This window comes from Lissotriton helveticus, chromosome 11, assembly GCF_964261635.1.
Source record: "Lissotriton helveticus chromosome 11, aLisHel1.1, whole genome shotgun sequence".
In the NCBI taxonomy this organism is placed as follows: domain Eukaryota; kingdom Metazoa; phylum Chordata; class Amphibia; order Caudata; family Salamandridae; genus Lissotriton; species Lissotriton helveticus.
In genome coordinates this window covers 489368797-489384137 of record NC_136072.1, presented here as the reverse complement: position 1 = coordinate 489384137, position 15341 = coordinate 489368797, and the positions used below count along the sequence as shown (strand labels likewise).

General features: G+C 42.1%; 1 protein-coding gene across 1 annotated transcript in view; it reads left to right on the top strand.

The window, feature by feature from the left end:
- Positions 1–15341, top strand: part of LOC144792911 (period circadian protein homolog 2-like) — a 385755-nt gene that overhangs the window by 68360 nt on the left and 302054 nt on the right. The window contains exon 5 of the mRNA XM_078668113.1: positions 14568–14689. Within this exon, the coding sequence (XP_078524239.1) occupies positions 14568–14689 (122 nt within the window). The remainder of the gene's footprint in view (positions 1–14567; positions 14690–15341) is intronic.

Below are 15341 nucleotides of genomic sequence, written 5' to 3'. Positions count from 1 at the left end.
TCTCATACATGAACCATCCACATAAAGTGTCAGGTCGGGATTAGGTAATGCAATATCTGTCAGGTCTTGTCTTGGCTTTGTCATAGTGTTAACAACTTCCACACAGTCATGTGTGGCAGGATTTGAAGTAACTGACGGTAACAGTGTGGCAGGATTTAGAATGTTGCAGCGTCTGATTTCTATGTGTGGCTGGAACAGTGTCAGTTCATAACCTGTTAAACGTGCAATTGTCAAGTGCTGAGTCTGTGTTCGGTTTAAAAGAACTTCCACGGAATGTGGAACTTGTACTGTCAGGGAGTGTCCTAACACTATGGAATCACTTTGTCTGATAGCTAGAGCTGTGGCTGCAACTGACTTGAGGCACGCAGGCAGAGCCTGGGCTACTGGATCTAATGTGCTCGAGAAATAAGCACAGGGCTTGTACTGTCCTGCTTGATCTTGTGTGAGAACAGATAATGCAGTACCATCACGTTCTGTGACAAAAAGTGTAAAAGGCTTACTGTAGTTCGGTGTTGCTAGAACAGGTGCTTGACATAAGGCTTTCTTTAATTCATTGAAAACAAGTGTATGTTCCTGGGTCCAAGGGAGGACAGTCGATACGGCTGCCTCCTGTGTCGTTAACTGTATCAGTGGCTTGGCTAGATATGCATACTGAGGAATCCATTGTCTGCAGTAAGAAGTGAGGCCAATAAAAGCTCGTACCTCCTTCTGTGTCTTGGGCTGTGGAAGGCTCGCTATTAACTGGATACGGTCTGGTGTCAACTGCCTACCCCACTTGGACAGTAAGTGTCCTAAGTATACCACTTGCTGGACACAGAATTGTAATTTGGAAGGGGACACCTTGTGCCCCTGCTCGGCTAGAAAATACAGAACCGTGAGTGACGCACGCTCGCAGTCACGTTCAGAACGGGCTGTGATCAGTAGATCATCGACATACTGGAGCAGGGCAGTGTCAGTTGGCATGTGAATATTGTCTAGTTGTCTCTTAAGTGCTTGACTGTAAATACTAGGACTTTCTGTGAAACCTTGAGGAGCTCGTGTGAATTTATAGCTCCTTCCATTTAAACAAAAACCGAAAAGGTACTGGCTGTCTGGATGAATGGGGACACTGAAAAATGCGTTCTTGAGATCGATAACTGTGAAAAACGTAGCTTCAGAATCAATGGCTGTCAATAGGGATGAAATATCTGGGACTACTGGGTACTGGGGTATGATACATTTATTAAGCTCTCGAAGGTCAATCACTAATCGATATACTGGAGGTGCATTTGGATCAGTACGTTTCAGGACTGGAATGATAGGAGAATTACATACATTGGAGTCAGTTTCTACAACCACTCCTTGAGCGATGAGCTCGTCAATAATTTTGGATAAGGCTGCTACAGCCTCAGGTGGCAATCTGTACTGTCTGATTCGTGGCAAAACTATACCTTGCTTGAGAGTCACACGATGGGGTGTGATATGCATACAACCTACATCAGTTGGACCTTGCGCCCATAAATGCTGTGGTACATTCGATAATCTTGGATCAAAATCACGTAATACATAATGACATTTAAAGTCACGTAAAAACAATCGAACTCCTTCTGGGGAGCAACAAATTACTGCACCTAATTCTTTTAATGTTTTAATGCCTAACAAATTTTCTGGACATGATTTTGTAAGTAACAAATCAGTAGTTCGGGACAATGGACCAACTTCTACAGTAACTGGTTTCAAAATTTCATTAACAATCGGCTTTCCTGAAAATCCAAGGGAAACATTTTTAGAGCCTGAGAGCGGAACCCTTGGAACCTCGTCATGACTGATAGTAGTCCTACTTGCCCCTGTATCAATCAAAAACTTTCTGTCTTTCCCTAATACTTGACTGTGTACATAGGGACCCTCTTGATCTACAGGTATCTCGATGAGAGGCAAGCCTACCTCCCTCTCTAGGCTGTTTCATGAATACTGTTGATACTCTGGATACTCTGACTGGGCATACTGGTACATCTGCTGTGTAACATGCTGTGTTGCAGCGATAGGCTGCGGTGCTAGAACTGTCTGTTGTGCATCCTGTGGTGGCTGAGAAGTCTGTAAAACTTGTTCTTGTCTAGGCGGACGTGGTCTTTCTTTAGTTTTACCAGTAGCTATGTTGTGTTTCAGAACTGCACACTCGTTTATAAAATGACCTGGCTGTTTACAGTAATTGCAAGTCCCTTTAACGGGAGCTGCAGGATGACTGGCTTGATTCGGACCCCTCTTCTGACTGGCTTGTGGAACAGATTGTGCAACTAATACTTTCATTTTCGTGTCTTTCATACGTCTCCTTTCGTGTTCTTGCTCTTCCCTGATTCTGTTCTGGTGATACTGGAGCATTTGTAGCATTTGTGACGGAGTATTAGCTTGCCAACTACTTTCGACTTTCAATACTCGATTTTTAACTTGTGGACTTGAATTCTCGACTAGTTTGGTAACAAAAAGATGAGGGTACGATTCACTACTCGTTTTCAGACCACTGTTAATAATAAAACATTTTTCAAATCTAGAATAAAAATCACTAGTGTCTTCATCCTGTTTCTGTTTACAAGCTGAGATTGCATCCCAATCTTCCTTTTTCGTGGCTAGTAATCTTGGCAAAACCTGTATCAATAACTCGGGCAATTCTTTAACTTTACCCCCTAGACCGGTACCTGGTACTCGTGAAGTATCTTCAGCTTCTAGAGCTGTCCAATCTATCTTTTTCTCTCCCACCTCCCATTCTTTTTCCTTGAGTTTTTCATATACCCCTGCGGGCAACAGGACCTTTAACATTTTAATGATATCAGGATACGTGTATTCTCCCATACGGAGCATGTCTTTTAATTCTCGATGGAACCCTGCTGGATCTTTGTCGTGACAGGGAATTAACTTTTTCATCTCTAAGAGTTCCATCTTTGTGATAGGGGTGTAAACAAATACTCGTTCTAGATCACCACCCGTTGTCCTAACTGGGTGTACTTCTCGTAACGGATGCTGTCTATCTATGTAAAATGATTTACTTTCTGGAGGTGGGACATGAACAAAATGCGGATTCAGAAACGTTCTATATTTGTGGCGCTGTTCTAGAATGATACTAATTAAATCGGTACCTAGACCTCTCCATCTATACTGGAGTAACTCGTTCAGAACATCATGTAACGGACCTGGATCAGAATGCTGTCCCTCATACAGTGTAATGAGGTGCTGGATCATATACATACCCACCAGTCGCTGCTCGGCTGGGGGCAGTTTCAGAAACATTTGTGCCACTATTTCGTCTGGAAAAGTGGTAGAATCAGTAGTCCATCGGACTGCTGATCGGGCTAGTTCTTGTTCATGCATGGTACTAAGTTCACTATAACCGATTCGTGATTTCAGAATGTGATCGGTAGCTTGAAATACTTGCTCAAGAGAACCTTGTTCTGGTGCTGGAGGGGGGAAAACTTTCTTGTGTTCTAGGCTTGAATGTCGGTCGGGAAGTCTAGTTCTACCTACATACGCTATTCTGGAGGGATTCTCGTCGTCTACCTCTTCGGTAGGAGAGTCGTCTTCTTTCTCGGTTACTCGTGCTGTTTCTCGTTTCTCGTGTAACTTTATTATTTCCCTACGGATCTTCTTGTACATACTCTCTATACAGTTCTGTGTCTTGTGTCTTCCCTCGGCTATATGGTCACTCCACCTGGTCAGAACTTTCATTTCTTCCGGATCTTTATCCGGATAATCTTGTTCTCGTATTAAACAATTAATTAGAAACTTTAAAAGCATGAGCTGAATCTCGACTTTTCTTTGAGCCATGGCCTCGCCAATGCTTCCTGGATCTGCTCCTGTACGGATAAAACGATATATTCTGTCTAGATAACCTTTCATATTCGGTAGGGTGTCCAAATATTCGGTCACCCGTCTTACACGCAATGAATACAGGACCATATCATCATCGCCTGGGACTGGATCATAACGGCATTCGGTAAGGGCTCGCTTGATATCTGCAACTGACTGAAGTTTGGGCGAACGCTGTAACGCTCGTTCATGTAGCTCGAGAAGTGTCAGACGTCTGTGTTGAGGCGGGGTTCCAGGAGGACTTCCCCCCTCGGCCCCTAGACTAGAAGCGTCGACGGGTACTGTACGTGCTGGGAGAGTGACTGATGTAGCGGGTACATGTACTGTAGGCTGGACCGGGGGTACCGTAACAGGTGCTGTAACGGGTGCCCCGGTGGCTGGAGGAACAGGAATTACATTATTTACGGGAGCTGGCGGAACAGGATTGGCATATTCTGGGACTGTGTCGTCCAAATAGGACGAAAGAAAAATATCAGCTGCGGTCGGTTTGTGACGTAGCTTAATCGGAACTAATGGCGGCGGAAAATTACATGGTGCTTCCGGGGTTGCTTTCGGCAAGCCCTCGGCAAGAAGAGGATACATACCCTTAATGAGGGCATTTCGCTGTCTGTCTGACTGTTCGGCTTTAACTCGTTCACCTACTTCGATTAATTCCCTTTCTTGGGCTCTTTCTGAGGATTCCCTACTTAATTCTGTTTTTCTGATTTCTTTTTCGGTTCTTCTATGAGATTCTTTGCGCCATAACTCGATGGCATCTTTCTGGGACTGTCTGGATTTCCTTTTCCATAATGCTTCTTCTACTCGCATGATGCACTCGGCATCCCATGTACCTGACATGGGCCATCTATATTTCTCTTCTAATTCCTTGGTGTACTCCACCCATAAGTCTAGATATAATATGGCACTTAAGCCATGCTTATGATACATAAAATGACCTGGACTGTCCCTAGGCGGGACAGGAACTGCTTCCTCGAGCAGACCTTTTCTAGTTTTTAACTGACGTAACTTCGAGAATAGAGGCATAGTTTAGGCTGGAGTCTGGACACAATACAATACACGATAAACACAATAATAACTGGAAAAACAAATCACTCATACCACGACATTGAAAACACATGAAATAACATTTAAAATAACAGTTCGGACAGAATACTACCTGGTATACTGAGAACAGAACACATGAATTTCTCGAGAACAGAACTTACTGGAATGACTAGATGTACTGCTAAAACAGCACAAAACTTACAGGTCCCATAAAGAGACACGTCAGGACCCGCGTCCACCTAGGTGAACACTTCGTGTTGGATCTGCGTACCCAAACCCACGGACCAGAGACAAATTACTTTGACCCTGTCTAGATACTACCCCAGCAACGGTACTCACCGGGCAGCAAGAACGGAAGGCCTCGGACTGGACTGGACTGCTACGACGACGGACTACGAACTTCGGACTTCAGTTACAGGTGGGCCTCCGGATACCTCGGACCTTGGACTCTCGGCTTGGGCTCTGTTCGGGACTCGCCGCGTTCCTCACCGCCTCGTCTGGATGCTGGACCGCAACCTCCGTCTCCTCCGTGGGCCTGAGGGATACTTGAAGCAGAAATATCTGCACGTGCACGGTATGGTTCCGTCACGGCTGCAGAGGATCAGGGGGCCTGCGTGGCTTCTCCGGCGCGTGGGGAAAGGGCAAGTCCCTATTCGGGCGCCATTCTGTGGTAAATAAATAATTAATTACCGGTACTATTTTTCATATAATCAATAAAACAGGTAGCTCAATAAATAAGAGTCAGGATTCGAGGTATCTTGAGTCGACAGGCTTTAATCAGGCATAAAGGATAGGAACAGGACAGCCTGTACGGGAAGGGAATGAAGGCAGCTGCCGGGGACAGGATCTGGGAATTGGCTAGCCTGGGATAACTTTTAACATGGGTGCACAGTATATATATCAAAACAAATGCATTACATTCAATACAGTAGGCGTAGCAGTAGGCGTGACTCGTAGCAGTCGCGAAAGATAAGGGCAAAATGATGTAACAAGAAGGCGTGTACAGGGCGTATACATAGACATGTGATGTAAACGTAACAGAAATGTCATAAACGGGGCGGAAACATGGAGGGGGCTACCTGAGCAGCTGGGACCTCTAACCTAGTGGTGCGCGCAAACGGGCAATGACGTGTTACCAGGGAGAACTGGGGGCTATGACTTCTGCGCTAGAAGAGGAGACTAAAGTCTGGAGTGTCAGAGCGACATGTACCCAAGTCATATCTGGTATCTGGTGTTTAGAGTACATGTTGATAGAATCCAAAAGTTATCAGGGCAAAGGCTAATAGACTCTAAGACTGGTGCATGCATAATTCTACATGTATTGTGTGTGCTAGGAATATTCTATGAATATTAATACAGTATTTCTCTTACATGGAGACATAAAGGCTAGACCATGACGGAAACTATTGATGCGATTCAGTAGCTTAGGAATGCAGAGAAGGAGGGCTGGACTGATAACTAGAAACATAACATACTCTTGGCAGACTGGGAGGCAGAGCCAGGCCGGGCCGGGCACTGCGAGGCATGAAGTAAGCGAAGGGTCAGGGATGCAGGTGGGGGCTGTATCGCTCCTCGGAGAGGGTTCAGGAGACAGGAGCTGAATCTGAGTCCGGGCCCTTTTGAGGCCTAGAAACGGGGACAATTCAATGAATTAACGTGCACACTGTAAAATGTGGCAACGTAGGTTTACATAGGTCTAATATTCGTTGTTTTCACGAAGACTGGAAACTGGCGTACTAGAGATGGACACAACTGTAATTGCGTCTTTAATCGATCAGAGGGGAATACATGCATATCGATCATGCACATATAACATAAGATGGGGAACACGTAGGCACATACAACATGGCAAAATTTACTTTTCCACACCACTATTATGGCAGTCTTTGTGGTCAAATGGGCCTCATAAGGTGGGGTAAAGTGCTTTATAAATACCAATGCATAACAAAACTAACAATAATTACTTCTATACCCGTTGTCAGAAAGAACACACATTGCTATATTTCAGCATAGATTCCTGAAACTGTAACTCCGCACTTCGCTACTCTGCTCTGTTCGTGTTCATGAGGCAATACGAGGTTATGAAGTATTGTATGGGGGAACTCTGATATAACACTATACATACATACCTGCTTCAAGTCACCTTCATAAACAGAAGTCACTTCAGATCTCAAAACTCTGAAAGCATTTAGCTCCATTCCCCGCAAAATGACAACTGTTTGAAAAGGTGGATCTGGTCTATTCAGAGGATTCTGATGACGTCCCACATGTCTTCAAATTGATCTTGTTTATGTATTCTTCAATTCTGAAAACCCTGAGGAGATCTATTTGAAAATTAAACTGGCTATTCGCAAACATTAATTACACTTGCAAGTTATTATATTTGTAAATTTACTGTTACACTGTTGAGTGACTTTACTACTTGTGACTATTTGTAAAATCTGAGCATAAAGTTACTCAAAGGTGTAGACATACATGCCTACACACCCTGTAAAAGGGGAGGAGCCTAACTTACAAGTGTAAGTTACTACTAAAAAATCAGTAGTATGTCTAGCCCCATGCAAGGCAGACCGTTTGGTACTGCAACCCCCTCCCATGGAGAATAATAGAGGCAGGTACTTAAATGTAAACACCATCGGAAATAATGTGTATTCAAAATATTTTTTTTCGAATAGTGAAGAATATGATAAAGTATAATTCAATGTTAAACAAATACATACATTTAGGGGGTCATTATGATGGCGGATTTTCCACATACTCCGGGCCGGCGGAAGCCACCGCCGGCCCGGAGTATGCCGGTAATCCGCCGAGGAGGCCTGAAAGACCCACCGCCAAATTAGGATGGCTGGTGGGTCTCACAATCTGTCCGCCGCTTTTCCGCCGCGGTCGGAAGGCGACCACGGCGGAAAAGCACTAACATGGCTGGCGGTGTCTATCAGACACCGCCAGCCATATTAGGATGTAGGGAAAGTAATGCTTTTCCGCGGCGGCTTTGCCGCCGTGGAAAAGCATACGGACATTCACTTTGGGGGCCCGTTGCGGGCCCCCTGGGTGAAGGTGGCGTGGGGGGTGCACATGGGGGGTACCTATGGTACCCCCATGCCTTTGCGTGCACGAAGCGGCAGGCACCGCGCGGTGCCTGCCGCTTTGTGCATGCAAATGCACTGCTTTCGTTTTTTACATTGCGGCGGGTGCTGCTTCAAGCAGCACCCGCCGCAATGTAAAACATACAGGATGTGACCGCCAGGGTGGCGGTCACATCCTAATTGCCATGGAGGGACCGCCGCTGCCCATGCGGACGGTCCCTCCTACTCAGGGGTGGCGGACGGACGCAAGTCCGTCCGCCATCCTAATCGTCCCCTAAGTGTGTAGTGTTTATTACAGTACAATGCAATACAATACAAGATATTAGAATATATTAAAATATAAGTAAATTGCTTTTAATTAGATCTGTACATTACTTGTAATATTTGGTTATGCATAATAGATTGTTTTTTATAGTCTAGTAAAAATAGGTTAAATATAACTTAATATATTTACATTCATTAAATATTTATTTCAAAATCTAGTTATCAGTGCTGTAGCATTTTTTCTTTAATACTACAATTAAAATAACTATGCGACATTAATTTACTATGAAACATTAAAATATTTTGTACAAATGATTTCCAACTTTAGTCCAGTTTTTTAATCCTTTGATTTACCTTGCTATAGTTAAAAATAAATTCCCAACTAAGTAAAACAATTATACATAGTATTAATTAAAAATAATGTAATGATATTTTAATAGTGTGTATTGCATTCGTTTAAACTTAAAAAAAGTGTATTAAAATAATATAAAGGCTTATACATGATTTACATTCTGTTAGTAAAAAAATCCCTTTACTACTTCTCATCGCTCCTCCCTCTGTCTCATCCTAAACCTTTATGACAACTAAGAATTCCCAAATATCCTTCTCAAACTTTCACCCCTTCTTTTTAGCGATGCCACCCAACTAATAGGCAAACATGACAACTACTTAAAAAAACAACTTTCTATTTCCCCATTTCTAATCCATTCCTATCATTCTATCCCTATTACCAACTCTACTAAGCAAACAAGAAATCAAAAGCGAAAATGTAACACAACTAATGCACAAGAAAAACAAATAAAAAAGTATACTAACCACTAATTTTGGTTCCTCACGTAACGTGCTACTCGCTATAGATGCACTTCAACACCACCTTTTGTGTAAAAAACAGTGGGTATTTTTGACAAAGTCTCTTCTTGCCATGATAACAGAAAGTAATAATAAAAACTAATGAATGCATTTCCATGCCATGACTGACAGAACCCTCACCAAGTCTAAGAAGCCATCTAAGCCTGTACATGTCATGGATATTTAGATTTAGATTTCTCCACCCTTTGTGCCATGCGATATTGAATTTTTTTCCTGGACTTTTTTTTAAGTTCGGGGATTCCAGGATTGTAGTCAAAACAATTGTTTTCGTTCAGCAGTGCCGGAATGAAGCTGTCATGGGAGTCATATAGGCTACTTCTGAATTGCAAACTAGAATTTAAGATCTAAGTTTGAGAGATCCCACTTTCATAACCAGTGCATTCCTGTGAGCTACAAAGATAGGATTCTTTATTTTTACAACTGTAAATTTCATAATTCCTACTCTAACTTGCATAGAAAAATGCTCTGTAGGTCTGATCAGTGGTTTGGAAAGCTCATTTCTAGAAGGCCATCAAACTACTTCTAAAGACATCTAGGGTGAAATCCTTCCTTTCCCTGTACTTCTCCATGTGAAAGAAGAAAATAAGGCTGTTCAGTGTGTGTCAGATCCTATTAACCATAAGGAAGAAAGCTGATGGTGAGCTGTGGACCTTTCCATTGCACAATTATGTATATCAATCTGGAAATTGTCAGACGCCTTTTCATATCTTAGTGGGCCAACAACTTTATGAGTGCTTACTAATAAAGTTACAGAACCCTATTGGCAGAGAACCGGTCAATAATCTAGCAGTGACGGACAATTTTTGGACATACCCCACCACTTAATGTATCCCTTGTATGATGGCAAAGCATATAAGGATGGCAAAGCATATAAGGAGAAAGAGTCTTCCAAATCTGGGTAAAGAGGTGAAATCCGTTCTAGGAGACTGACTAGGGAGGAATTTGGCAACCTAGAGAACATGAGGTATTCATTTTCCAGTCGAAAATTAAGAGGTGGGGATATGGACATGGAGAAATAGACAGCTGTATCTCTTGATCTGGCTGATTGTGTCAATGGTAGGCGGTTGGTGGTTGTTAGACTTCTTCTCAAAAGCTAGGATCAAGTATTTATGCAAAATAGTACAGTGAGGAGTCATGCAGAGCCTTATGAATGAGGCACAGTGTTTTAATAGTCAAGTTATGTGTTTTTCAACTGAAAATTTGCAATGGTCCTGCTGGAGTGTCTGGAGTAAAGTCTGTGGCAATTATATAGTCAAGACAAGAGCCAGGATTAGGGATATTTTCTAAGAGAAGTGGTGTACCCTTTGTGTGTGATATGCAAATTGTCACACTCACTCCCTTATATGGCAGAACACACTTTAGCAAACATAAATGGTGAAATGTAGATTAAGATACTACCCTTAACTGGGACATAAATGTTAGCTCGCTGTCCAAGCGCATACCTACGTTCCTTTATCCTCAGGTCTTGGGGGTGTGCAATTCATAGGTTATGTTAGGTGTGCCCCTTGCATATTGAATATTGAGATGGGAATCTCAATTACCAGAATATTGAGGCACAAATATCAAAAGATGAGTCAGTAGAGATTTTCTATACCTGACTCCACACTATGTACCTTGACTATATATATTGGAGCCAGAGGGCCCAGGACCTCCCACGTGTAAAACAGCGCCTGATTCCCGCTCTGCTCTATGCAGATGATGCTGTCATTCTCACGCGCACACCGCGCAAACTGCAGAATTCTCTGAATAGATATACGACTTTTATGGGCGGTCTGGACCTACAAGTGAACGTCAAAAAAACGTTTGTCATGATATCAGGTACTGGGAAAAAACGAGTAAAAGACATCTATCTCGACAACCAAAAACTCGAGGTAACTACCCAGTACCCATACCTTGGAATCATGATAGACGAAAGATTGACATGGAAGCCAGCAGTAGAGACAAGATGCCATTTGTTCAGAAGATCCATAGCGGCCCTGATGAGCTTCTCCCAGAGATTGGGAGGAGGGCACCAGTGGAGCTATTGAAAATCTATAGTGCCAAGTGCCAGGCCATTGCCCTGTACGGAGCGGGAGTCTGGGGACACACAGATACCAGTGCCCTCCAGGTAGCAGAAAACACTTTCCTAAGATTTCTTTTAGCCACCCCGAGAGGCACTTCAACCTATGCCTCTCATTTGGAACTAGGAATTCCTTACCTAGAGGATTTGCTCAAGATTCAACCATTGGTGCTGTGGCGGCGCATTTGGACTTCTGTCAAAAATGCACTGACACAGTCAATTGTAGCTGATACAATGGCTCTTGACCAGTCCTCAAAAGTAAAGTGGCTCTGCTACATTAGAAATTTCTTTAAAGACCTTGGTCTTGAGAAATATTATTTCCAGCCAGAGTCCATAGTTGACCTTCCGAAGAGAGCCCTAAAGCAACTAGCCCTCGGTCATTTAGAGACATTGAGATTGACCTCCGAGTCGCCAAAACCTTCGGTTCTCCATGCGAACCTGGTTCAGACAACTTACGGCATTCAGCCGTATCTAACCCTTCAGGTCACCACACATGAGAGAATGTTGATGACAAGATTCAGATTGGATACTTTTTTTAGACTGGTTGCTTTCCCCGCGAATAACAGCTGAGACTCAAGCCTCCCCTTATGTCCCTGTGATGGGGAATCAAACCAGTCCAATATACATGTTATCATGTTTTGTAAATTCCATCACCCACGCAGGAAAATCTGGCTACTACCAACACTGAGGCGTTGGGGCCTTAGACAATGTCGGCCTGCAATCCTTCGCCTCCAAATGCTGGAGTCTGAATCCGTTTGTTACATTGTCCTTAATTTCTTAAAATGTATTATGAAGCATAGGAAAAACCTGTAAAAAGCACCTTGGAATTTTTATCTCGACGAACTGAAATGTTTTGATATTTTCCTTTCAAATTTATAAAATTGTCTTCGTATGAATTTCTTTGGAACCTATTTTTGTAATTTGTATTTCTGTGCAAATATGTAAATTGTATTTTTTAAATGTTCCTTTTATGGTTTTCCTTTGTGAAAAGCCGAATAAAGAAATTTATATATATATATATATATATATATATATATATATATATATATATATATATATATGAAGGAAAACACTCCTACTTCAGGAAAGAAGAGGCACGTACACGAGGCATGTATGGATCAGGCTTATTTATTGATATTCAGGTCTCCCACGACCCTGCAGAAAAGAGACGCGTTTCGCCTGCGCAGCAGGCTTTGTCAATCTATTTTGGCGCCATGCCATTGTTGAAATATATAGCCCTCCTCCCTCTTTCAAGCATACATAAACATAGAGAATAGACTGCAAGTTTAGACATTCTGGATGGAAGATGTATTGACCTGCGACATATGCCTCCTTAGCAAAGTGCAGGATATTCAAAGTTGTAAATAACTGCATATTACACTCCAAACGAAAAATGCCAATAAAACCTGAGCTAATTCATAATGTATGCATAGAAACAATGATAAGCAACAGTCTATTTTAGCCTGAGGTATAGACAAGTCAAAAAATGGCCTGTCGAGGTACTGACATCATAAAACATTGTATTGGCGCCAAATGCTCTCAACATGTGCTGCCTTCCTGATAATTAATCTACTTAATACAGAAAGATTAAAAAACTGCTTAAATGCAGATAGCGCTGCCCAAAAAGGCGTACAAGCTCCCACTTCATTGTCTCTTAATTCAGCAATACAAAGTCTGTCCGGTATAGTCTAAGAAGAAGACACGCTGAGCAATCGTTCGTGAAGCAATGTTTCCAAATGCGCACGAAAATATGCACTCTTAAAGAAGGCTCCATGAACTTGTAGCGCTCCCCCGGGGCTCTGAGTTGCACATACTGTGCACATTTTCAACGGCAATACAAGCCTCCGGGTACTGACTGCTGCCCCGAGTTGGACTACATCTCCCATAATCCCCTCGGGCGGCTGTACGTGTCAAAGTTTCAACATATATATCCAAATTGCAATACTCTACCTTCTGGACCTCTGAGACCCTCAAAGAGTGGCGTGCACGCCGGCGGAGTAACCGGCTATCTAATATCCAAAAGTAACACAGTTCAGCGCGCTCTCAGGACAACAAAGGACACAGCATCCAAATACAGGTTGTGTTGTTTAAGTCACAACGCGTTTCGCCATCACGTGATCAAGCCATTGTCGATGGCGAAACGCATTGTGAATTAAACAACACAACCTACATTTGGATGCTGTGTCTTTTGTTGTACTGAGAGCACGCTGAACTGTGTTACTTTTGGAAATATATATATATATATATATTAATATATATATATATATATATATATATATATATATATATATATATATATATTCAAAGTGTATAGATGAGGAGGTAAGAATAGTAAATTTGTATTTCCTCTATATTTACTTACCTTTCTATATTTTGTCTCTCGATATTCTGATACCATGATATTCCAATGCTCAATACTCTGTGATATAAGCTTTAATGTAGAGAAAAGGGGGCAGAAGTTATTAGATGCAGAACCCGGAGTTTTCTTACTATTTAGCCAGGACCAACCTGACAAACCTGAGAAAGGAAATGGGACAAAGTTTTAGAAGGAACTATGTATCAGCACATTGATTATTGTAGCAAGCAGTGGCGTAAAACAGATCATTTATAACATTTCCTTGTTAAATGATTTCATCATCAGGATCTCAATCACACACATTATAAATGGAGTAAACTTTAGAGGGTCACATATAGAACTGTTTTCTAGTGTTCCCTGGCACAGAATGTAAGGTTGTTTTTACATTCCATGACTCCTGCTGATACCTTCACATATTTCAAGCTGTACAGTTGCCTCCTTTACTTAACTTTTTAATCTTCATCATTTCTTTTCTTGGGTATAGGTAATGCTTAGGCAAAGTTGCACAACTTTAAATACACCAGTTTTCATTGAGGTTTCCAAATTACACATTTTCCATACTCCTTCTTCCATTCCTCAGTTTATTTTCAACTCTGAACTATATGTAGCATTTGTGTGTGGTTTCTCTCTCCCCCAACTACATTTTTCCTGTTCCTATGTAGTGTTGTAGCTCTCTCATTCCTTTAATGCCTCCTGCTTGACGTTCATGTCATCAGTATCATCTATCTAGTATCTCTTTTCGGCCAGCCGCAGAAGTTGCCAGCCAAATTAGGATTATAATCTGCAATACTTCAGCAGATTGGGTGGAGGAGGACTCTCTGGGAGTCGGGCCGTAATTACCAATTCTTGGCTGTACTATTGAGACCACTTAATCAATAGTATGTTTTCTCCACAGAGCATGATTTATGAGCGGCTGGTGTACTTATTCCAAACATAGTGCACAGACCAAACGAGGATGCTTGACCAGAATGACAATAACAGTACAAAGAACTTGGCTGTCTGTTTTTTTGGTGTTCTGTATTATACTCTAATGCTCTTCTATACTGTGCAGCCAATGAAGACTACTATCAACTTCTGATGCTCAATGAGAGTCACCCATCCTGTATGGATGTTTCCTCTTACACTCTTGACGAGATTGACAACATCACATCAGAATACACCATAAAAAATGCTGTAAGTGTTCATGTCATGTATTAAAATGTCCAGCATATTTGTTTTATATAGAACCATGAATAACATGTTTATTGTCCTCATGTGAGTAACAAAAATATTGATAGAGCAAGCATGGCAACCTCTTCTTTATTTCAATTCTTTTTAATCGAGTTTTACTTGTTCTATATATAAAATTATATGTTCTGATGAATACTTGTTCCTGCAGATTCCTCACTTCTTGAGTGCCGACTGGATCCAGAAACTTTTAATAGCTCCCATACGCCGGAGCTAGAAGCAACATATTGATGACATTCATGCCCCTCCCGGCGCAACTTCAGTTCCCTTTTTACTGCCTCTTTGATGAGGATTTGGATTTTAGTGTAAGGAAATTGCTTCTTGGAGATTCCTGCATTCAAATTTTTGGTTCAGTGCTTATCATGGTCTCCCCAAACATGGAGGCTTCAAACCCGCGTAACATTCTATGGACATATGTCCATCATGGATCCCCATGATGATTGCCTTTGGTGTCTTGACTCTGATCACAACACCAAAACATGCAACTTGTGTCGGGGCATGCTTGTCAAAGCCCTGAAGTAGATAGAAGCAAAGCTCTTCATGACCTGGGCCTGCCACTCGAGAATACAGATCAGACAAGACAATAGGAGTGTTCTTC